The 25,738-nt window shown below is 44.4% G+C and overlaps 1 protein-coding gene across 1 annotated transcript in view; it reads left to right on the top strand.

The window, feature by feature from the left end:
* Nucleotides 1-23,205, top strand: part of slc38a8a (solute carrier family 38 member 8a) — a 51,352-nt gene extending 28,147 nt beyond the window's left edge. The window contains exons 6-10 of the mRNA XM_043707379.2: nucleotides 3,080-3,194; nucleotides 6,697-6,844; nucleotides 14,647-14,846; nucleotides 16,781-16,832; nucleotides 19,015-23,205. Of these exons, the coding sequence (XP_043563314.2) occupies nucleotides 3,080-3,194; nucleotides 6,697-6,844; nucleotides 14,647-14,846; nucleotides 16,781-16,832; nucleotides 19,015-19,120 (621 nt within the window). The 3' untranslated portion in view covers nucleotides 19,121-23,205. The remainder of the gene's footprint in view (nucleotides 1-3,079; nucleotides 3,195-6,696; nucleotides 6,845-14,646; nucleotides 14,847-16,780; nucleotides 16,833-19,014) is intronic.
* Nucleotides 23,206-25,738: the final 2,533 nt, after the last annotated feature.

Here is a 25,738-nt window from a genome sequence, read left to right as displayed (position 1 = left end):
CATAATTTAAGCAAAGATAAAATTAAATGCTATGGTGAGCTAATTAATGCCTGTGCTTTAAACTGAAAAACTTGTTTTCAGCCCCCATTCAAACAAAAGACAGCAGAATAAACAAACCCAGAGAATTATGGGGTAAATGAAAGAAAATAACAAATCTAACAAGGCTACTTAAGTAGCTTTCACGATGCATTGTTTCATAGGCATAACTGTGGTCTTCCAGGCTGTACTTTGCTGAAACATTGTTCATGGTCAGCTTCTCAGTTCACCCAGTCAAAGACAGCAGAGCATCTATCTCAGCTTTCCACACTTTAGACTTCCAGAAGCTGGTGCCTCAGATCAGGCAGGAAGCTTTCCAATCTTCATGCTGTTACGGCAGCAGCCCAGAATCATCTCCTCGTAAACATAGCAAAGAAAAAAACTTTAATTCTGGTTCTTAATTGATTGATCAACTCCTCCTGGTGTTTCAATTATATTCAACAACTGCCACTTGGTTGAACATAGAGTCTCTTCTTGCTAGAACCAATTCTCAGGTAATGGTGTCATTAATAGCCAACTTGTGCTGTTTAAAAAAAAGACAATGCTCTCCCTGGGGATTGCTGAGTCCACTGGAACCTTCTTAACCACAGGTCAGTCTGCAATTATCCACCAGGACTAGTCTCACAAACAAACAAAGCCTGTTTGGTCTTTTTTTTATTATACCACAAGTTGTCCCAGTGTCCACCAGTCATTTCCAGCTCATAAATCAACATTGTTAGATCAGCGAGGGTTCTAACAAATATACACTAATGACTTGGACAAGGAAATTGAATATGCTATTACCAAGTTTGCAGATGACAAAAATAGATGGGAAGGCCAGTGGTGGAGATGACACAAATTTTGTGCAGAAGTTAAATGGGTGTGCAAAAGTTGGCAAATGGAATATAATGTAGGAAATGCGAGATTATGCTCTTTGACAGAAAGAATGGAAGAGCTGAATATTATGTAAATTGAGAAAGTATGCAAGAAATCCATAGAATGGATGAATTTAGGCATGTTTGTGCATAAATCACAAAATGCTAGTATCCAAGTTCAGCTGGTAATAGGGAAGGCAAACAGAATGATTGCCTTTATTTAAAAGAGAATGATGTATAATTTTGGGCGGCACGGTGGCACAGTGGTTAGCATTGCTGCCTCGCAGCGCCAGAGACTCGGGTTCAATTCCCGACTCAGGCGACTGACTGTGTGGAGTTTGCACGTTCTCCCCGTGTCTGCGTGGGTTTCCTCCGGGTGCTCCGGTTTCCTCCCACAGTCCAAAGATGTGCAGGGTCAGGTGAATTGGCCATACTAAATTGCCCGTAGTGTTAGGTAATGGGTAAATGTAGGGGTATGGGTGGGTTTCGCTTCGGCGGGTCGGTGTGGACTTGTTGGGCCGAAGGGCCTGTTTCCACACTGTAATCTAATCTAATCTAATACAGGGTGTTAGGCAGACCTCAGGAGGATTACTGTAAACAGTTTTGGGCCTGGAAAGACAGGATATGAAGGGAAAAAAAATCACCCGAATCTGAAACTAGCACAGACTCAACGGGCTGAGGGGTTGTGTTTTAAATCTGCATGACTCCATGACTTTATGAGATGTGGAATGGTCAGATAGTTGTCAGTCTCATGTTCTAGTGTACAATGGAGGATGTCTCTGGGATCTTTTTTGCCTATTCAGCTTCCTTATGGAAGACAGTCTCAAGGATTCTTCTGGATGCTTGGCAGGAGTTCCAACAGGTATCACACTGGATGCGCAAGAGGGTTTCTATTTCAAAATAGGAGATCTCAGCTGGGAAGCTCTTCCTTTTCCCCACCTGAAAACTCAAAACAACCTCCAACACAGAAGCAACAATCTAAGATTAATTTAGGATATCTGGTCAGCATGGATGAGTTGGACAGAAGGGTCTGTTTCCATGCTCTACAATCCTATGACTCTATAACCTAACCAACAGAAACCTATCAGGGAGTCTCCAGTAGTTATCACAAGATGTATGACTTCTAACAAATACCTTGTTAAAAAACAGTTCTGCTGTTCTTTCATTGACGTGTTCAAAAACCAGTTCAGGTATTCTCACCCCTTCAAACACAGGTCTACAATAATTATTAAATATGAAGCCATTGTAACATGCATTCTTGAATTCTCTCCTCACAATCTTGTCCTCCTAATTCAATCATGCAGTTAACTCCCACTCCATAGATCTGAGCACATTATGTCAACTAACTATAGCATCAATTAGCCAGTTCTTGGGCAAACATCAGACATCCTGTGATAATAGCTAAAAAAGAGTAGGTTATTCCCCCATTGTGTGTGTGTGTGTGTGTGTCTGTGTGTGTGTGTGTGAGTGTGTGTGTGTGAGTGTGAATGTGTGTGTGTGTCTGCGTGTGTGTGTGTGTGTGTGTGTGTGTTGCTTTGTGTAAATTGCATAGATAGGGTTGACGGCCAGAACTTTTTTCCCAGAGTTGAAATGTCTAACAGTAGAGGGTGTGCATTTAAGGTGAGGGAGGAAAGTTCAAAGGAGATGGGAAGGGCAAGATTTTTACACAGAGAGTGATAGGAGTCTCGAGCACACTGCCAGGTATAGTGGTGAAGGCTAATACAGTAGTGACATCTAAGGCACTTTTAGATAAGCACATGAGTATGTGAGAAATGGATGGATATGGACCAAGGGCAGGCAGAAGAGATTACTTCAGTTTGGCATCATGTTCAGCATAATATCTTGGGCTGAAGGGCCTGTGCTGTACTGTTCTATATTCTATGTTCTATGCTGTATGTTGTGTGTTCTATGTTCTATGTAAACGTTTTGATGGGTTCCTACCTTGGAACAACAACTGCACTTCAAACATACGGCACCGGCACTTAAAACAAAACTCTTTTGGATGTCCTAAGGAGGTGAAAGATGCTACGTAAATACAAACCCTCTCTTTCATTCCCGTTGCTGGATATCCAATCGACCGGATGTAATGATCTGTCACTAAAAGGGATACTTCTGGGAGGGGAGTGATATGAAGGAAATTGCTGTCTGCTCTCAGAGCGTTGATGTGAATCTTTGTGCCTGTGTTGCAGTGTCATGAGGCCAGTGTGGCAATCTACAGCAGGATGGAGAACAGGAAACTCTCCCACTGGATCCTCATCTCTGTCCTCTCTATGGTGGCGTGTCTGCTAATTTACTCCATCACTGGTAAAAATGCAGCAATGCAACATTCATCCTTCACTCCTCAGACATGCTAATTTTCACTTCCCTTTTATTTAAAATGAAAAGCGCTGGATTCCACATGAACTCATTGGGTCAATGCACAAGAGCTGGATTCTCTCTAACTAGAATGTGTTGTGTACCATCCTGAATCTCAATGGAATCGGATTTGGGAATACATTAGAGTCTCTGGCTTCCAGAGGGAGAAAATAATCAGACAAGATTCTGCCTGTGCTCCCCATCTAGTGACCCTCAATTGGATAGTGGTCCTCAGACAAGGAAGCTTCAAGCAAGGCTGTAATGCACCTCATGGCTGAATAGCTCTGATTCCACTCCCCTGCCCTCTGCCCCCCACCCCCATTGAGGGGAAGTCATGCGTTTGAGATGTCAAAAAGCTAATTGGAGGCAAAAGTCTTATCCCTAGAGCTGCCCCTAATCTCAACAGAAAGTTTAAAGGTAAATGGGTGGCACGGTGGCTCAGTGGCCTCATAGCGCCAGGGACCCGAGTTCAATTCCAGCCTTGGCAACTGACTGTGTAGAGTTTACATGTTTTCCCTATGTCTGCATTGGTTTCCTCTGGGTGCTCCGGTTTCCTGCTATAATCCAAGAATGTGCAGGTTCGGTGAATTGGCCATAGGGTTCAGGGATGTGTAGGCTAGGTGCATTAGTCGGGAGTAAATATAGAGTAATAGGGAGGGGAGTGGGTCTGGGTGGGATATTCTTCGGAGGGTCAAATGGGCCAAATGGCCTGTTTCCACACTGTAGGGATTATATGTTGAATATATCAATAACAGGGTGGCACCTTGGCTCAGTGGTTAGCACTGCTGCCTCACAGCGCCTGGGATACAGGTTCAATTCTAGCCTCGAGCGACTGTCTGTGTGGAGTTTGCATATTCTCCCCACGTCTGCATGGGTTTTCTCTGGTTTCCAAACACATGCAAGTTAAGTGAATTGGCCATGCTAAATTGCCCGGAGCATCTAGGGGTGTGCAGGATAGGTGGATTACATGGGGAATGCATGTTTATAGGGATATGGTATGGGACTGGGTCTGGGTGGGATGTTCATCAGAGTATCGATGTAGAATTGCTCAACTGAATGGCCTACTTCCTCACTTTGGGATTTCTTTGATAAATGAGGGGGGAGGTGGATTCCAATGATAAGGAGGGAGTTGGTTACAAGTACAGGTAACAAGTGAGGGTAACAATCAACTAGGTAAAAACAAGAACTGCAGATGCTGGAAACCAAATTCTAGATTAGAGTGGTGCTGGAACAGCAGGTCAGGCAGCATCCGAGGAGCAGGAAAATCGATGTTTCGGGCAAAAGTCCTTCATCAGGAATAGAGGCAGGGTGCCTGCAGAGTGGAGAGATAAATGAGAGGAGGGGTGGGGGTGGGGAGAAAGTAGCATAGAGTACAATAGGTGAATGGGGGTGGGGATGAAGGTGATAGGTCAGAGAGGAGGGTGGAGTGGATAGGTGGAAAGGAAGATAGGCAGGTAGGAGAAGTCATGGGGATGGAGCTCCCGTCTATGGTGATAGTAGCAGTGATGGCGATGATGTTACAAATATATGCAATAAAGCAGGGATAGATAATTTGTCTCATCGAGTCCTCCAATCATATCTGGCCTTCTGCCTCAGCTCCTACCAATTACCATCCATTTCAGGGGGGATTTCATCCTAAATGTACCCAATACATCAGTCACTCTCTGGTGTAGCGAATTTCAAAAGTCCACAATGCTTTGAGTGAAGAAATTGAAAATATTGCTACTTTCTATCTTGCTCCTAAGTATTTGATCTCTTTCTCCTGATACTGTGCCCCATTTTTCCAGATTCCCTAGTTAGGACCCAGCCTAACCTTCAGAATACTTAAGTGAGATCATCTCTCATTCTTCAAACTGTACAGACTCAGTTTACTCAACAATTCAAGATTATACACCTCTCCCAGCCCAGGAACCAACCTGATGAACCTTTACTGCATCATCTCCAACATTACATCCCTTACGTAGAGATCAAAAACTGCACGCTGTTCTCCATGTCTGGTTTCAACAGAAATTTCCACAAGATTTCCTTGTTCTTGTACTCCAATCCCAGTTATAATAAAGACCAGCATAATGATTGCCTCCCTAATCACTTTCTATACCTGCCCGCTAACCCTCTGCATTCCTTACAGTACATGCACACCCAAATCTCTCTGAATATTGGCATTTATAAGTCCCACACCTTTTTAAAAGCACATTATTTTCTGTAGTTATGCGCTGTCCTGCATAAGTGTGGTCACTTGCATGGTCACTTTGTTGCTCACTCACCTCACCTATCTGTAACTCTCTGTATCCCCCTCGCAGCTTACTTTCTCTCCTAGTTTAATGTTCACACATGACTCTCCTGGTTCTTTCTCTAAATCATGAGTATAAGCTACACATATCAGAGGCTCCAGCATTGATTCTTGCAGTTCTGCCCTGTTCACAGTCTGCCAATATAAAAATCAAATCCTGTTTTGGCATCTTTACTTCTCATCTCTTCCTGAAACTCTCATGGTCTCAGACACTCTCCTGTCATCCATCATTGACATAATGCAGCAAGAACCATCTGATGCTACCCAATAAATAACCTACTGCAAACAATAATAACAAAATCAGAAGTTGCTGGAAAATCTCAGCAGCCTGGCAGCATCTGTGGAGAGGAATCAAAGTTGACATTTGTGGTGCATTGACCCTTGTTTTGATTGGATATTCTGAAGAAGTGTCATTGGACCCGATTTCTCTCCACAGATGATGCCGGATGTCTGCGATTCTCCAGCAATTCCTGTTTTTGTTTTAGATTTCCAACATCTGCAGTTCCTTTTTTTTAACAGACAACAATTCTTCACTCAAATGCAGGAGATGGAGCAGGGAGAGGAGATTAAGCTAACTGACTCCAAAACCGTGCTGTGCCACAGAAAGTCAATTAAAAGCCTGTAAATTATCCACTGCCAAGTGCTTTTTTCAGACACCGGTGAGATTCAGCAGTACAAGTTAGAGCAGCTTAGTTTAAGTGGCAAGCACTTTCTGTGGCATGGTGGCTCAGTGGTTACCACTGCTGCCTCACAGCACCAAGGACCCAAGTTTGATTCCAGCCTCTGTGGTTGGGTGTGTCTGCCTGGGATTCCTCCAGATGCTCCAGTTTCCTCCGACAGTCCAAAGATGTGCAGGTTAGATGGATTGGCCATCTAAATTGCTCTGTAGGGGTTAGCTATGGGAAATATTTAGTTACAGGGATAGGGTGGGTCTAGGTTGGATGCACATCAGGGTGTAGATTTGATGGGCTGAATTGCCTGCTTCCACTTTAAAGGAATTCAATGATTCTGTTAAGTTAGGGGATCTGTGGGTGTACTATCAGTTCCTGTGGGTGCCCTGTTCAGCAAGGGATCACTAGGTACAGTACCTAGAGCTGAGCTTACATTGTCTTCTTGGAAAAGCAACTCTGTAAACTGGACAACTGCTGTGGTTTATTCTAGGAATGTACGGATACTTAACATTTGGTACAGATGTGGCTGCAGATATGTTAATGTCATACCCAGACAATGAGGTGTTAATTATAATAGGAAGACTGCTGTTTGGGATCTCCATCATCACCATCTATCCTATAATACTCCATTTGGGCAGGTATGCTGTGATTTTCCAAACTTTGTGCAATTGTATCACTAGGATGATAGTCCGAATACTCAGTGGGATGTTGCAAAACTCAAAGAGTCAGAGAGTACAATGTCATATAGCACTGAAACAGACCCTTTGGGTCCAATCCTTTCATGCCAACCTGATATCTTAAAATGAACGAGACCCATTTGCCTGTATTTGACCCATATCTCTTTAAACCTTTCTGAGCCATGCAGCACTCCAAATGTCCGTTAAATGTTGTAATTGTAACTTCCTCCACCATGTTGTGTGGCAGTTCATTCCATATTCACATCATCCTGTGTGAAAAGGTTGCCCCTCAGGTCCTTTTTGAATCTTTCCCCTCTCACCCTAAATCTATGCCCTCTTGCTTTGGACTCCGCAACTCTGGGGCAAAGACCTTCGTTATTCACCTTATCGATGCCCCTCATGATTTTATAAACCTCTATAGGGCCACCCTCAGCCTCCTAAACTCCAGGGAAAAGGTCCCAGCCTATCCAATCTCTCCTTATAGCTTAAAACCTCCAGTCTTGGTGCTATTCTTGTTCGTCTTTTCTCTAGCCTTTCCAGTTTAACAACATATTTCTGATAGGAGGGCGACTCGAAATGGACGCAGTCCTCCAAAAGTGGCCTTGTGAATGTCTTATACATGTCTCAATGTCTCAACTCCTGTACTCAGTTCTCTGACCAATGAAGGCCACTTTCAAGGAAGTATGTACCTGAACCCCCAGGTCAATCCCCGAGGTCTCTCTGTTTGACAAGACTCCCCAGGGCCCGACCATTAACTGTGTAAGTCCCACCCTGGTTCGTCTTGCTAAAATGCAACACCTCGCATTTACCTTATCCAAACTCCATTTGCCACGCCATGGCCCATTGGACAGAGAGTGATTCAGGACTGCACTTCCACTCAGTGTTACCCTCTCTGGGCGTCAGCCATGCTGCAGTAGTTGATTAAAGGGCCAGCACTACTTGGCTGTGTAATCCTTGATGACAATGTGTGCTCTTTGTTGTCATAGAAATATGGGCAATAGGAGCATTCGGTCCTTCAGGTTCACTGGCCATTCAGTACGATCATGGCTTAAGTACCCTGTTGCCGCTTTCTCCCCATACCTTTTGATTCCTTTAGCCCTGAGGACACTACCAAACCCCTTCTGGAAAACATGCCTCAGTCATTTTCTGTGGAAGAGAATTCCACTCTCTGATGCAAATGTTCAAAACAAGTGAAGAATTCAGAGGAAAGTTATATAGAAGAGTACAAACAGAGGAGGAGAAATCTAGCGAAATGACGAGGTTAATTTTATATCGAATTTAACAGAGGCTTGTATGAAATGGTATTTTCTCTTTTTATTCATGGGTGCTGGGCATTATTTGTCACCTATCCTAAAGTGTCCTTGAACTCAGCATCTTCCTTCAATTATTGTCCTCGAACTCAGCACCTTCCTTCGATTATTTTAGAGGACAGTTGAGAGTCAGCCCCCATCTGCTGTGGGTCTGAATTCAGAGAGGCCAGGCTGGGACGGAAAGTAAATTTCCTTCCCTGAATTACAATAATGACCCAGATAGGTTTTACAAGAATAGATGATAGTTGTCACAGTCCCCATTATGAGACTAGCATTTTAATAAATTAGTTTTAGATTTCCACCAGCTTCTGCAGTGCGATTTGAACCGTGCCCCCAGTGCATTAACATGAGCATCAGGATTACTATCCAGTGGCATTACCACTATGGTACTACATTCCACAATTTGGTCTTAGCTACAGAGAGAAAGGGAAGGAAATGGAGTCGAGGCCAAGACAGAGTCATAGAGTTGTGCAGCATAGAAACAGACCCTTCGGTCCAACTCATCCATTCTGACCAGATATCCGAAATTAATCTAGCTCTATTTGCCAGCATTTGGCCCATATCCCTCTGAACCTTTCCTATTCATATACCCATCCAAATGCTTTTTAAATGTTGTAATTGTACCAGCCATCATCACTTCCTCTGGCAGCTGATTCGACACCTGCACCACCCTCTGTGTGAAAATGTTGCCCTTTAGGTCCCTTTGTTATGTTTCCCCTCTCACCTTAAATGTATTTCCAGTAGTTTTGGACTCCTCTACCCTGGAATAAGACCTTGGCTGTTCACCCTGTGCATGCTCCTCACGATTTCATATGCCTCTGTAATGTCACCCCTCAGTCTCCAATGCTCCGGTGAAAACAGCCCCAGCCTATTCAACCCCAAAACTTCAGCCCCGTCAACATTCTTGTAAATCTTTTCTGCACCCTTTCAAGTTTAACAACATCTTTCTTATAGCAGGGAACCCTGAATTGAATGCAGTATTCCAAAAAATGGCCTCACCAATGTCCTGTACAGCTGCAACATGATATCCTAACTCCTATACTCAATGCACTCAATGAAGGTGGCTTCAGCCTTGATGTATCTAATGGCGGAGCAAGCTTGAGGGACTGAATTGCTTGCTCCTGCCCCTAGTTTTTATGTTCTGATGAGGAGATGCAACGATAATGTTTGAAAGGGGGTGGAGGAACAGTAATATGTCGGGGTGTCTGCACATGAATGATTGAAGCATATTAGGAAGCTGTTAATATGCAATTGTGTTCCATGATATATTAATGAAGGAATATAGAACATAAGTGAAGGTGCTGTGTTGGGCTCCTTGGGCCAGAGACAGTGAGGTGGATTAACTTGAAGCACAGTTTAATGGAAATTAAGATGACAGAAGGAAAGATTCTTGACAGGGTGAATTGTAGGCTGTATAGCACTGCACAGAAAGGGGCTGGAAACACAGTCAACAGTAAAATTCAGAAAATAATAAAATTAATACTCAAAGGGGAAATAAATACATTGATATGGGAAAAGAGTAGACTTTAGAATTAATCCGACTACTCTGCCAAAGAGATTTTGTCTTTTTAACTAATGGGGGTCCATAAGGGGTGAGCAGTGGTGCATTTGAGTTCTTCCAGGAGGACTTGATGAATATGTTCAAGGCAATGTCACACAACATAGGACTCAAGGGACTGGGGTAAAATGTCAGCTCAGACAGAGGATTGATTAACGGACAGAAAACATGATAGGAATTAAACAGGCTATCTTTGTGTTGGCAGGCTACAGTCAGTAATCGGGAGGCACAGCGGCTTAGTGGTTAGCACTGGCACCTCACAACACCAGGGATTCTGCCCTCGGGTAAAAAGGAGAAAGTCAGGACTGCAGATGCTTGAGATCAGAGTCCAAGGGTGTGGTGCTGGAAAAGCACAGCCGGTCAGGCAACATCCAAGGAGCAGGAGAGTCGACATTTCGGGCATAAGCCTTTGACTTCTAATGAAGGGCTTATGCCTGAAACGTTGATTTTCCTGCTCCTCGGATGCTGCCTGACCTGCTGTGCTTTTCCAGCACCGCACTCTTCGATTCTGTCCTCGGGCGACTGTCTGTGTGGAGTTTGCACATTCTCCCTGTGACTGTGTGTGTTTCCTCTCACAATCCAAAAATGTGCAGGTTAGGTGGATTGGTCATGTTAAATAACCTGTAGTGTTCAGGGATGTATAGGTTAGGGGATTAGCCTTGGGATATGCAGGGTTATAGGGATAGGATGGGGGGCGGGGGGGAGGTGGCATCTGGGTGGAATGCTTTTTGGAAGGGTGGTGCGGACTTGATGGGCCAAATGGCCTGCTTCCACACTGTCAGGATTCTATGATTCTAATCAGCAAGATCAGTCTTACAACTTTAAATCAAGCATTTGATGAGGGAGTCGAGTGGTACAGTGGCGATATCCCTACCTCTGAGCCAGGATTCAATTCCCATCTCCTCCAGAGGTATGCAGTGATATCTCTGAATAGGTTGTTAGAAAGTATCTAGAGGTCCAAGATGTACTATTAGTTGGGAACGTAAGCTGTGAGGAGGTAGAAAATACATCAACAGATACAGCGAGTGGAAAGAACATAGCAAATAGAATATCACGTGGTGTTAGTTTCGTTGGAGGATAAAAGTAGCCTGGGACTCTTTTCACTCGAACATATCAGGTCGAGGGATGACTTCATAGAGGTTTATAAAATCATGACGGGTATAGATAAGGTGAATGGCAGGTGTCTTTTCATGAGGGTGGGCGATTTCAAAACTAGGGGACATATTTTTCAGATGAGAGGAGAAAGATTTTAAAAAGTCTTCAGGGGCAACTTGTTAATGCAGTGAAATGAAATGTTTGGAGGGATATGGGCCAAGTGCAGTCAAGTGGGACTAGTTTAGTTTGGGATTATGGTCAGCATGGACTGGTTGGACCGAAGGGTCTGTTTCTATGCTGTATGACTCTATAAGTAGAATATTTTATAAGTTGGGAAATGGTGTCATTCTGAGAGACTCCGAATGTCATTATGCAGAGGGTAAGTGAAAAGAGGTCTGAGTACAATAATTTAATCATTAGTGAGGCCACATTCAGAGCGCTGTGCATTTTTGGCACATACCCTAGAGGGAGGGTAAAGACAGTTCACTCAATTAATTTCTGAGGTGAGAGGGACAGACTGAACATAAATTTTGATGATAAGAGCTGATTCAGTTGAAACATATTCTTAAGGGGTTTTACAAGGTAAGGTTGTGAGAGGTTTGTTGTCCCCAGGGCTAGAACATAGAACATAGAAGAATACAGTGCAGTACAGGCCCGTTGGCCCTCGATGTTGCGCCGATCCAAGCCCACCTAACCTACACTAGCCCACTATCCTCCATATGCCTTTCCAATGCCCGCTTAAATGCCCATAAAGAGGGAGAGTCCACCACTGCTACTGGCAGGGCATTCCATGAACTCACGACTCGCTGAGTAAAGAATCTACCCCTAACATCTGTCCTATACCTACCACCCCTTAATTTAAAGCTATGCCCCCTCGTAATAGCTGACTCCATACGTGGAAAAAGGTTCTCATGGTCAACTCTATCTAAACCCCTAATCATCTTGTACACCTCTATCAAGTCACCCCTAAACCTTCTTTTCTCCAATGAAAACAGCCCCAAGTGCCTCAGCCTTTCCTCATACGATCTTCCTACCATACCAGGCAACATCTTGGTAAACCTCCTCTGCACCCGTTCCAGTGCCTCCACATCCTTCCTATAGTATGGCGACCAAAACTGCACACAATACTCCAGATGCGGCCGCACCAGAGTCTTATACAACTGCAACATGACCTCAGGGCTCCGGAACTCAATTCCTCTACCAATAAAAGCCAGTACGCCATATGCCTTCTTCACCGCACTATTTACCTGGGAGGCAACTTTCAGAGATCTGTGTACATGGACACCAAGATCCCTCTGCTCATCCACACTACCAAGTATCCGACCATTAGCCCAGTACCCTGTCTTTTTGTTACTCTTACCAAAGTGAATCACCTCACACTTACCTACATTGAACTCCATTTGCCACCTTTCTGCCCAGCTCTGCAGCTTATCTATATCCCGCTGTAACCTGACACATCCTTCCACACTGTCAACAACTCCACTAACTTTCGTATCATCCGCAAACTTGCTCACCCAACCTTCTAGCCCCTCCTCCAGGTCATTTATAAAAATGACAAACAGCAATGGTCCCAAAACAGATCCTTGCGGAACACCGCAAGGTTCCGAGATGAACCTTTACCATCAACTACTACCCTCTGTCTTCTTCCAGCCAGCCATTCCTAATCCAAACCTCCAACTCACTCTCAATGCCATACCTCCGTATCTTTTGCAGTAGCCTACCATGGGGAACCTTATCAAACGCCTTACCAAAATTCATATACACCACATCTACCGCTTTACCCTCGTCTACCTCCTTAGTCACCTTCTCAAAGAATTCAATAAGGTTTGTGAGGCACGACCTGCCCTTCACAAAACCATGCTGACTATCCTTGATCACATTATTCCTATCCAGATGTTCATAAATCCTATCCCTTACAATTCTCTCTAAGACTTTGCCCACAACAGAAGTGAGACTCACCGGCCTATAGTTACTAGGGTTATCCCTACTCCCCTTCTTGAACAAGGGAACCACATTTGCTAGCCTCCAGTCTACTGGCACTATTCCTGTAGACAACGAGGACATAAAAATCAAGGCTCTGCAATCTCCTCCCTTGCTTCCCAGAGAATCCTAGGATAAATGCCATCAGGCCCAGGGGACTTATCTATTTTCACCCTTTCCAGACCTCTTCCCTATAGACCAACACCTCTTCCCTACATACCTCAAAGCCGTCCATTCTAATTAATTGTGACTCAATATTCACATCGGCAACAATGTCTTGTTCCTGAGTGAATACTGACGAAAAGTATTCATTCAGTGTCTCCCCAATCTCTTCAGCCTCCACACGCAACTTCCCACTACTATCCTTGACTGGACCTATTCCTACCCTAGTCATTCTTTTATTCCTGACATACCTATAGAAAGCCTTTGGGTTTTCCCTAATCCTACCAACTAAGGACTTTTCATGTCCCCTCCTTGCTGCTCTTAGCTCTCTCTTCAGATCCTTCCTGGCTACCTTATCAATCGCCCCAATTGAACCTTCACGCCTCATCTTTACATAGGCTGCCCTCTTCCATTTAACAAGGGATTCCAATTCCTTATTAAACCACGGCTCCCTCACACGACCCTTTCCTCCCTGCCTGACAGCTACATACTTATCAAAGACACTCAATAGTTGCTCCTTGAACAAGCTCCACATATCAATTGTGCCCATGCCTTGAAGCCTATTTTTCCAAGCCACGCATCCTAGGTCGTGCCTCACCGCATCATAATTTCCCTGCCCCCAGCTATAACTCTTGCCCTGCAGTGCACACTTATCCCTCTCCATCACTGTCACTGTCCCCAAAGTGCTCACCTACCTCCAATTCTAACACCTGGCCTGGTGAACCTCGAACCTCGAACACAGTCAAAGGGTACAGAAGTGCTCATTCAGGACTGAGATGAGGAGTAATTTCTTCACTCAAAAAGTTGTAACCCTTTCGAATTCTTCACCCCAGAAAGCTATGGATGCTCAATTCAATTAAATTCAAAACAAAGGTAATCAAGGAACTGAGGCGACAGGGTGATTGTGGGGGAAGGTGAAGCTAAAATGCCAGGTTTGAAGGGCCAAATGGCCAACATCTGTGTCCTACATTCCTTTGCCTCCTTCTGTTATGTATCATTCTAGCAATCCATGATTATGTCAACCTCTCGGACACATTGAATTCGACCACGGTTCAAGGCTTAAACCTCAAACCAATGTAGGGCACATGTATACAAACTGTCTCTCTTATTTAACCATTGGCTTCTGACTGAAACATATAACGGTACTTAAGGGGTGTTGCAGGATAGATAGTGTGGCGGCATTTCCCCAGGATAGGTGAGCCTAAAACACGGTATCCTGGCAATGGTTATCGTGTGGTCAGAATAACCTGAGGCATCAAGCAAATCAACTGCAGGCCTGAGGTACTTTATGCATAAATTCAACTTCTTCACAACTCTCCTTGAGGACGGAGAAGCTACTGACTGTGCTCAGTCTGGGATTATGTGTGAATCCAAAACCTGCAACCTGTTGTTGACTCTGAGTGCCCTCTGGAACGGCCACTCTGTTGAATCTACTTTGGTTAAGAGACAGAACAACACATTAAGCTAAAGGACTACTCTGAGTGAGTCAATGTGGTGTTGCCAATGTGTGAAGAACTGATGAACAGGGGAGGGTGGATGATCACTCTGATCAGCACTCGCTCCCACACTGAAAGCATGTGGGAGGGGACTGTGAGCTAGTTTGGTATGGAGAGAGAGTCTGCCTCGGTCCATTTACACTCTCTCTTTCTCTTCCTGAGGTCTGTCATTCAGGAGCTGTGTGTAAAGTGTCGTCCTCAGAATGTAATGCTCGCAGCATCATCCGAAAGGAGACTGAGGCTCTTTCTGACAACTTGCTGGCTCCTGGTCACCATGGTGATAGCACAGTTTGTCCCAGACATCAGCGAAGTGATCAGTCTCATCGGGGGCATCAGCGCTTTCTTCATTTTCATTTTCCCAGGTACAGCTCAGCATACACTGGGTAAGGCTATTCCAGAATCTGGGAATGACAACCATCCTTGGGTGCGAATGACTCCATTCCCAGGCCTCGTTCACTATCCTGAGGGACAACTGGATAATGTTTCCCTTTATTCTTTTACTTTCTGCCCTGCAATGCTTGCTCTCTATACCCATACGAGACCTTGTGTTGCTAGTCTTTACAGGGCATTTATCTTGCAGCATCAACAGCTGGGAGGCTGGGACACGGTAACTGGGAAGACGACAAATCTAACGCACATTGGATTTGGGCATAGTCTTTATAGGGCTCTTATCTCACAGCAACAGCAGCAGCCAGGAGGCGGGGTCACAGTAACTGGGTAAGCCTATAAATCTAGCGCAGCGCAGACTCAGGCCTAGTCTTCACTAGGCATTTATCTCAGAGCAGCAGCAGACAGGAAGCAGGAACAGTGTATCCAGGTAAGCCTATAAATGTAGTGCAGTATGAATTCAGGCCTAGTCCTTACAGGGTTCTTATCTCACAGAAGCAGCAGCAGCAGCCGGGAGGCAGGGACACAGTAACGGGGTAAGCCTATAAATCTAGCGCAGTGCAGTCTCAGGCCTAGTCTTTACAAGGCATTTATCTCAGCGCAGCAGGAGCCAGGAGGCAGGAACACTGTATCCAGGTAAGCCTATAAATCTAGTGCAGTATGAATTCAGGCCTAGTCTTTACAGGGTTCTTATCTCAGACAGCAGCAGCCAGGAGTGGGGTCACTGTCACAGATAAGGCTTTAAATCTAATGCAGCGTGGTTTCGGGCCTAGTCTTTACAGGGCGACATGGGTGTCTGCAATTTCCCCACCCAGTTACTCACCCGCTGCCCATTCTAAGTTCCAAACCTGGTTAGTGCAGCCAGCTATTCAGTCACAGAGGCTTCTGTAACCATATTTCAATTGTGTACGCACCCAAACTTCATCACTTCCCAGACCATAAGATATAGGAGAGAAGTAGACCAGTCAGCCCATTGATTCTGCTCCACCGTGACTGATCTGATAATCCTCAGCTCCACTTTCCTATCTTTTTCCCATATCCCTTCACTTCCCCAATTGATTAAAATGATCTGTCTATCTCAGCATTCAGTAAACTTAAAAACCCAGCCTCAGCATCCCTCTGTGGTAAAGATTTCCACAGATTCACTATCTCCTGAGAGTATAAATTTCTTCTCAATTTTATCTTCAATGGGTGACTCCTTATTCTGAGATTTTGCCTTCTGGGTCCTACATTCTCTGTCAAGGGAAAACAACCTCTCCATATCTACTCCATCATATTCCCTCAGAAACTTGTATGTTTCAATAAGGTCATGTGTCAATCCTCTAAACCCCAATGAGTGCAAACCCAACCTACTCAAGCTGTCATCATAAGACAGTTCCTCCATACCATGGATCAGCCGAGTGGAGCTTCTCTCAATGGCATCCACTGCCAGTATATCTTTCCTTAAATAAGGACTACAAGCTGTTCACAGTATTCCAGCTCTAGTCTGTCTAGTGCTTCTATAGTTTTAGTGAAACATCCCTACTTTTATAGTCTATTCCCTTTGAATTAAAGGCTATTTGCCTTCCCTATTACCCACTGAATCTGGATATTAACTTTTTCTGATTTGTGGATGAGGACTCCCTAACCCTTCTGTTCGGTAGCATTCTGCTTTAAGTAAAGGGATCTTTCCTGACCTCCACACCAACACAAGCACATGTGACAAAGAGGGAGTGTACTTCAGTGAAACATTGTGTGAAACGACACTCGGGACTGACAAACAGTCACAGAGCTCTGACTCTGAGCTTTTCTCTCTGTCCCTCCACAGATGCTGCCGGACCTGATGAGTATTTCTGGCCTGTTCTGTTTTTTGACTTTGGTGTCGAGGCGAATTGTTCATGTCTGATCATCTCCCTTCTCTCCCTTGCAGGCCTGTGCCTATTCTGCACCATGCAAGCAAGGCCTGTGTGTCCCAGAATCAGGTAAACCGCAGCCAAAGACAGTCAGCAGCCAGCTGCTACCTACACAAGCTCTGACTTTTGGATGATGTTATGAACCAGATCAAACCCCCTTCTAATATATCAAAGAGATAAGTTATACCCTAACTTTTGTCTTACTTAAAGGCAAGTGTAAGGTGCAGTGTTCCAGATGTAATTCGATTGGTTATACTACTCAGCTTGAAACAATACACACTTAATTCTTACATAACTGTTAAAATGCAAGAAGAAAGACGAATTGGTATAATTTTAACTCCGTTGGGAAACTTAACAGAATAATAGGTTATTTAACAACTAAACAGCAACTTTTCCAATATCCTAACTTCCCATAAACACACCCTTGGAAAAGGCAAAGTCAGTCAAACACATTGTCTCACGTGTGATTCTGGCAGAGAGACAATTTCCAAGGCCAACCTCAAAGTCCCAACAACTACAGAAAGCTAAACTAAACCCCTGGTTCTTTGGAAGGTTGACTCCCCCCATTCATGCTGCTTCTTTTGTTCCAACTTTAGAAAAACTCAAAGCCTCACAAGCGGTTTACTTTATTGGCTTGAAAGAGAGAGCTCAACACCTCTGTCTAAAGCTGTCTTCAAAAACACCAGGACAAAATACACCTCTTAAAGCAATATTATTGTCACAATGCAATCTCTCACCACTTCCACCACTCCCCTCTGAGATCCTGCAGTGCTGTCTGGAAGAAGAGAAAGCTATTATTCCTCGAACATTATCGCAGTGATGTGGTCCATATCTCACTGTTGTGATTGGGAGGTTGCCATGCTCAAAATGGCTGCCACCTTTTCACACGCTGATGCAGAGACATACTTGTGGCAGGTTATTGACACCTGACACACAGAAAAAAAACTTCACCAGCCACCTAATTATTCTAATCCCATTTCCCAACATCCAACCCCGTACCTTGCCTGCTTTGGCATTGTAAGTGTACACCTGAATACTGGTTAAATGTTATGAGGGCTTCTGCCTCTATCACACTTACAGGCAATGAGTTCCAAACTCCCACCACCCTCTGGGTGAAAATGCTTTTCTTCATGTCTCTTCTAAACCTTCTGCTCTTTATCTTTAGTCTATGTCCCCGGTCACTGACGCCTCCATGAATGGAAATAGTTCCTGTCTAATCCACCTCATAGTTTTAAACATCTCAATCATGTCCCTCTCAATCTCCTCTGCACTAAAGAAAACAAAGAAAGACTTCAAAAGTGCTTCATTGGTTGCAAGACATCTTGGGATAGCCAATGGTTGTGAAAGGTGCTATGTAAATCCAAGGCTTCTTTCCACAATGTGAAATTGGACTCCAGGCATGAACACTTAGAGTGTTTCATAGTCATCCGCAGGAAAGGAATTCCCTATCAGAGGATCACAGAGGATACGGAAAGCAAAACCTCTGAGCCTTGACAAGCTTTCAATAACCTCCAGACCTCAGAATTCCAACCACGTCCCCCAGTACCTATCCAATATCAGCATGGCATAAGATCATGTAGGAATGCTAATGCCTGCCTTCATCTTGGAGTTATGCTTTTCCGTTGTGACATTCCCAGGGACTGTTAGGCTGACCATGTGAGGTGGAAATGCTCCCTCTCACTCACTATCTTCTCCTGTGGAGAGGTTGATTCTCTATTCTGCACTCCACTGACAGGCCGAGACAGTGCTACAAGGGCATTCTGAAGGATATCCTTTCTTAAAAATATTTGCTCAAAGGATGCGGATGTTCCTGGCCAGACCATAGTCATGGAGTTGTACAACATGGATACAGCCCCTTCAGTCCAACTCGTCCATGCCGACCAGATAACTGAATTAATCCAGCCCCATTTGCCAGCATTTGGCCCATATCCCTCTAAACCCTTCCTATTCGTGTACCCACCCAGAATCCTCTTAAATGTTGTCATTGTACCAGCCTCCACCACTTACTCTGTCAGCTCATTCCATACACACATCATCCTTTGAAACTAAAAATTGCTCCTTAAGTTCCGTTTAAATCTTTCCCCTCTCACCTCTCATTGTTATCATGTTACCTTTCCTGGGAGTTGCTTGCACCAGTTATCTGCTGTATTTCTTTGAGCCGTAACAACAGTGCCTAAACTTGGCAAGTTGATCATTGGCTCTTGCTTTTGTTGGTTGCTTCCATTTTATCGAGTGATTGTTTTGCCTGCAGGTTGTCTTCGATGGCCTGGGGAACCATTAACATCCTGTGTGGAGTGTTCATCTTCGGACAGAGTACAGCCAGCGCAGTGATTGAGCTGATAGAGGAACTGGCCTAAAGCCTGGGAGTATGGAATCCAAACGGGCTTCACCGTGCGTCCAGTAACAATAACCTGGGTTAACTGTCAAATACTATCAGCATTTTGTTTTATCAGGGCATGCTGCTGTGTGCGTGTGTGTCTGTGTATGTTGGCTGTGTGTGTATATATCTGAGTGTGTGCACGTGTTTATCTGGATGTGTGTACATGTCTGAGAGTGTGTACGTGTGTGTCTTGGGGTGTGTGAATGTATCTAGGAGTGCTTGTGTTGTTTGTGTGAGTGCGTGTGTTTTGGGATTGTATGTATTGGGTGTGTGTTGTTGGGTTCCAAGGGCAGAATCTTATGAGGATCCAAATAATGTGTGCTCCGGAAAGATGTGCAGGAGAATCAGGCAACAAGAGTATAGCAAGGCCCACCTGGATATTGGGAGCATCTTGTACAGTCCCACAAGTGGAATAGTGAGATTCTCACTCGGCAGTGGCGAGTTAACAACTGACTAAAATACCTTGTTAACAGCCCAACTCACTTCATTAACATTCAGTGTTCCATCTTGGCAAACTCACCAAACATGCTCAACATCAGGAAAATTTGGCAAGTGAACCAAAGTTAGCATCTGGCAGATTCAATTCACTGCTTGCTCTGATTGACCTCCATCTTGGAAACCAGGCACCAGCATCTCAGTGTATGGTCTGCAAGCACAAACTATAAGCAGCCTACGTCTATAGACATTGGCATTCGACATGTGCCAGCTTCTATGATCCCTAACATGGTGCATCTCTGATCCATCTATGGGATGCTTCTGAACTGAAAGCTGCATCTTGCGCTCCCCGACAATTCTCGTTGTAATGCTACATTAAGGACACTGTGCTCAGGGGCATGCACCCAGCTCAGGGACTGGAGCAGGCTGCATCACTGGGATTTTCCCTCCCTGTCATAGCACTTTGAGCCAACCCTGATGTATACAGCATCGTGATGTTGCCTTGCCTTTCTGTATTTTCTCCCTCAGCCAGATTTACCACTGTACTGTTGCCTTGACCTGCCATGTAAGAACAAAGAGCAAAGAAATTTACAGCATAAGAGCAAGCCCTTCAGCCCTTCAAGCTTGCTCCAATCCAGGTCCTCCATCTAAACCTGTCATTTATTCTCTAAGAGTCTGTATCCCTTTGCTCCCTGCCCATTCATGTACCTGTCTCGATACATCTTAAATGACGCTATCATGCCCGCCTCTACCCGTTCCAGGCACCCACCACCCTCTTCATAAAGAACTTTCCACACATATCTCCCCTAAACCTTTCCCCTCTCACTTTGAACTCGTGACCCCTGGTAATTGAGAGCCCCACTCTGGGAAAAACCTTCTTGCTATCCACCCTGTCCATGCCTCTCGTGATTTTGTAGACCTCAGTCAGGTCCCCCCTCCACTCCGCCTTTCTAATGAAAATAATCCTAATCCACTCAACCTCTCTTCATAGCTAGCACCCTCCAGGCCAGGCAATATCCTGGTGAACCTCCTCTGCACCCTCTCCGAAGCATCCACACCTTTTTGGTAATGTGACCAGAACTGTACGCAGTATTCCAAATGTGGCCGAACCAAAGTTCTATACAACTGTAACATGACCTGCCAACTCTTGTACTCACCAATCTGTCCGATGAAGGGAAGCATGCTGTATGCCTTCTTGACAACTCTATTGACCTGCGTTGCCACCTTCAGGACCTGAACACCCAGATCTCTCTGTATATTCATTTTCCCCAGGGCTTTTCCATTTACTGTATGATTCACTCTTGAATTGGATCTTCCAAAATAAATCACCTCACATTTGCCCAGATTGAACTCCATTTGCCAATTCTCTGCCCATCTCTCCAATCTATCAATATTCTGCTGCATTCTCTGACAGTCCCCTTCACTATCTGCTACTCCACTAATCTTAGTGCCATCTACAAGCTTACTAATAAAACCACCTATACCTTCCTCCAGATCATTTATGTATATCACAAACAACAGTGATCCCAGCACAGATCCCTGTGGAACATCACTGGTCACAGTTCTCCATTTTGAGAAACTTCCTTCCACTACTGCTCTCTGTCTCCTGTTGCCCAGCCAGTTCTCTATCCATCTAATCAGAATCCCCTGGACCCTATGCAACTTCACTTTCTCCCTCAGTCTAACATGGGGAACCTCATCAAACACCTTACTGAAGTCCATGTATATGACATCCACAGCCCTTCCCTCATCAATCAACTTTGTCACTTCCTCAAAGAATTCTATTGTTGGTAAGACATGACCTTCTCTGCACAAAACCATGTTGCCGATCACTGATAAGCCCATTTTCTTCCAAATGGGAATAGATCCTATCTGTCAGTATCTTCTCCAACAGCTTCCCTACCACTGACATCAGTCTCACCAGTCTATAATTACCTGGTGTATCCCAGCTACCCTTTTTAAACAAGGGGACAACATTAGCAATTCTCCAGGACCTTACCCGTGTTCAAGGATGTTGCAAACATATTAGTTAAGGCCCCACAGACACAAATTCAGGAAGGTGGTCATATTGGTCAACAGGCATCCGTCCAATCAAAAGGGGATAACTTCTGCTCAGTAGGGACTGGCACAGGAAGTCAAAGGGCAGCATGTGATACCAGTCCGAGAACTTGGGCATGATCAGTCTGCCACTTGGGCAGTCAGAGTCAGGATCCTGTCCGTATAATGAATGAGGAGCTGAATATCAGGCAGCCCAGCTCCCATTGTGGACTGTATTCTTCCTGGAATGAGAGAGGGCCGTTTTTACAGATGAGAGGAGATGGCATGCTATTACTGCTGGTGTCCTGAGCGAATGAGTGGACAGAAGCTACTTAGGGTTAGTTACGGAGGAGCTGGGGCAGCTGCCAGTGGGTGAGAGAAGACATCGTAGGCAATAGAAATGTGAGTGAGAGAGTGTGTGTGTGTGTGTGTTTGTTGTGTGTGTGTGTGTGTGTGTGTGTGTTGTGTTTCTTTTTGCATTTTCATGTCTGTCACCTCTTCACCTTCTAGACTCAGGAGATTTTAAGCCACATCCATGTTGCCCATTCTCACCATTTAGCCCTCACGGCCCATTCTTGTGAATTGGAGCTGCAGTCCATCCAAAGCCAATCCATTGGTGCACCATTGACCTTAGAGACCAGACATGGTATGACTAGGGCTTCCTAGAACTGAAACAAATTAGGCTGACCTAATTAGGTACCATTTTCACGACCCAATGGTTAGATTGTTAGATTGATGTTTGGCATTCAATGGTATCACCATTACTGAATGCCCCACTCGCAACATCCTGGAGATTACCATTGATCAGAAACTAAACAGGATTCACCACATAATTGCAGCGGTTGCAAGACTGGGTCAGAGACTTGAAATGCAGACAGTAACTCACCTTCTAACTCCCCAAAGCCTGTTCACTATCTACAAGGCAAACCTCAGGAGTATGGTGGAATACTCCCCACTTGCCTGGATGGGTACAGCTCCCAATAACACTCAAGATGCTTGACACCATCCAAAGCAAAGAATCCTGCTTGATTAACACCATACCAACAAACATCCACTCCCTCCACCACTGATGCTCCAGTAGTAGCAATGTGTACTATTTACAAGATGCACTGCAGAAATTCACCAAAGATCCTTAGATAGTACCTGCCAAATCCACTATCATTTCTAACCAAAAGGACAAGGGCAGCAGATAGATGGGAACACCATCACCTTCAAGTTCCCCTTCAAACCAATCATCATCCTGACTTGGAAATATCCTTCACTGACCCAGTGAATCCTTCACTGTCTGTTGGGTCAAAATCCTGGGGAATTGTCTCCCCAAGGGCATTGTGGGTTGATGTACAGCGCATGGACTGCAGAAATTGAAGAAGGCAGCTCAACTACCACCTTCTCAAGGGATACTGGGGATGAGTAATAAATGTTGGCCCAGTCAGTGACACCCACATCCCATTAATGAATTAAAAAACAATAATGTCCATGACATTAGATTGCACTCCTAGATGTGATAAGAATGATAATTCCTCTGTCATTTCTGTGATTTTTCTAACTGCTGGGAATGTATTCTCACGATGAAGTAAAGAGGGTGATGCATCACAACGCTTGGTCTCCTGTCTAATTCTTACTCCAAGAGAAATGACAATCACCGATCTCATCCTGAGTTTAATATTAGATAAAAACTTCCATCGTCAGTGAAAGAAATGTGCTGAAGTATTGAAAATTAAAAATAAGAATTCTTGTATTTCAGAGAATGATCCCACACAAATGGAGGCCATTTGGCCCATTGGCTAAGCTGCCATCAGGGATATAAATTGAAGGAATTACTTTGGTGGTTTAACGATTGATGTATGTGGAATGGCTTTCAGCTTAGCAATATTCCAGCTGTGGTCTCACTAATGCCGTGTGCAACTGCAGAACGTCTTTCCAACTTTTGTATTGCGACTTCTATTCCAATCTTCAAGTTTAAAGTGATGTGTACTTTCATTTCCAACTCTTTGTTCCTTCACAAATTATTTGATTTAGCCTTAATTGATTCAGACTGGATAACCTCACATTTCTACCCATTGAGCTTCATTTTCCCACAGTGAATGAATATCCCTTTGTGATTACCAGCTCTTGTGTGCCCCGTGTGCTGTTCCTGCCACGCAGCCCTATCTGAAAACCTAGATAAGGAACTTCAGCCACCACTAATTCATAAATATGGTGAACAATTAAAGCATAGAAAGAGATTCCTGGAGAACACTATTGATCACTTTGCACCAATAAGATAACCATCCACGTGAGTGGAGTTTTTCCATTTTTCCCATATTTCCTCTGGATGCTCCAGTCTCCTCCCAAAGTCCAAAGATGTGCAGGTCAGGTGGATTGGCTGTACTAAGTTGCCCATGGTGTCCAAGGATGTGCAGGTTAGGTGAATTGACCATGGGAAATGCAGGGTTGGAGTGACAGGTCTGTCTCCTACCTTTGAAAAAAATTCCAATCCCAGATCAACAGGCTACATCCAATTCCAAGCTCTCATTTTGAGTGAAATTTTACTAATTCAGCTCGCAAAGTCTGAGTAAGGACTGCACTCACCTAATTTATCAATAAATAGAATCCCGACAGTGTGGAAACAGGCCATTTAGCTCATCACGTCTACACTGACCCTTCAAAGAGCATTCCACCCAGACTCACACCCTCTATCCTAGCCCTGTAGACCCTGCATTTCCCATAAATGTTCCACCTAGTCTGCACATCCCTATACACTATGGGATATTTAGCATGGCCAATCCACCTATCCTGCTCATTTTTGACTGTGGGAGGAAACTGGAGCACTCGGAAGAAATGCACACAGACACAGGGAGAATGTGCAAAGACAGTCCACGCAGACAGTTGCTCAAGGCTGGAATTGAACCTGGGTCCCTGATGCAGTGAGGCAGCAGTGCTAACCACTGAGCCACCATGCCACCCATCAAAGGATTAAATTACATCATCAGAACTGAATTATCTCAATCTGGGAGTCAGACCACTTTCCAGCATTATTCCCTTGGACAATCTATCTGAATCCAAAACAAAAGGATCTTTGGAGTTGAGTGGATCCTCTGGATTCCACCACTCCCCTGATCCTATTCCAACATTTGATTTGATTCAATATTGTACGTGTACAGAGATACAGTGAAAAATATTGTTTTGTTCACCAAGTTTATAAATGATTTGGAAGTTAGAGCAAAAAAAGCTCAGTAGCATTCTAAGCAGCAGAGATAAAAGCATAACATTACATTTATTAATCGATTCACTGAATAGTCAAAATTATGGCAAGTGGTTTTTAATAAAGGTGAATGTGAGGTCATCCATTTTGGACGCTCAGATCGTTCCTAAATGGTGAACAGCAAGAAATAGGGAAGTTGCAAAGGGACTTGGACAGATAGATCAATGTAATAAAGGGTTGTGAAATACCGGCCTTTATGTTGATGGAGGGCTTTGGCCCGAAACGTCGATCTTCCTGCTCCTTGGATGCTGCCTGACCTGCTGTGCTTTTCCAGCACCACTCTAATCTAGACTCTTAATTTGAGAGTATCAGGTTAGCCCTTGTCTGTGAACAGTTCTGGTTCAACCACACCGGGAGATACTATGAGCAATTCAAGATGGTTCACTTTAAGGAAGATATACTGGACTTGCTGGACATGTCAACAAGAATGCAAGCTGGACATCAGGGGATCAATTCTGAAGGAAGGCTAGACAAACCAATGCTATCTTCCCTGGAAGTGAAAGGGAGACAGAATCAGAGCTTTGTGGATATTAAGGCAAATTGTTTCATTTGCTATCCAGACAAATCATACCATACATCAGAGTAATAGAACAGAATGCAGAATATAATGTGTAGCTACAAAGAAGCTGCAGAGAAAAGTCCACTCTCATCAGTGAGAGGTGCATTGAGAGAACATTGTTTGCAATTCTGACAGACTTACAACTGAGATTTAAAAGAGTAGAACAATGATAAAGGATGTGAGGGGATGATCTGCTCAGGAGAGCTCGCAAAGAGTCACCATGCTCCGGTGCCATCTCGGAGACCTGAGCTGAGATCTGATCTATGCCCAAACTCTATCTGGCTGCCTTTCAGCTCATTCCCCAAACTCAGTTGATGGAG

Source organism: Chiloscyllium plagiosum, unplaced genomic scaffold, assembly GCF_037043375.1.
Source record: "Chiloscyllium plagiosum isolate Xiang-an unplaced genomic scaffold, Cpla_swu_hap1 HiC_scaffold_17, whole genome shotgun sequence".
NCBI lineage: Eukaryota > Metazoa > Chordata > Chondrichthyes > Orectolobiformes > Hemiscylliidae > Chiloscyllium > Chiloscyllium plagiosum.
Note: the sequence above shows the minus strand (reverse complement) of the source record. Positions and strands in the feature narration are given on the sequence as shown.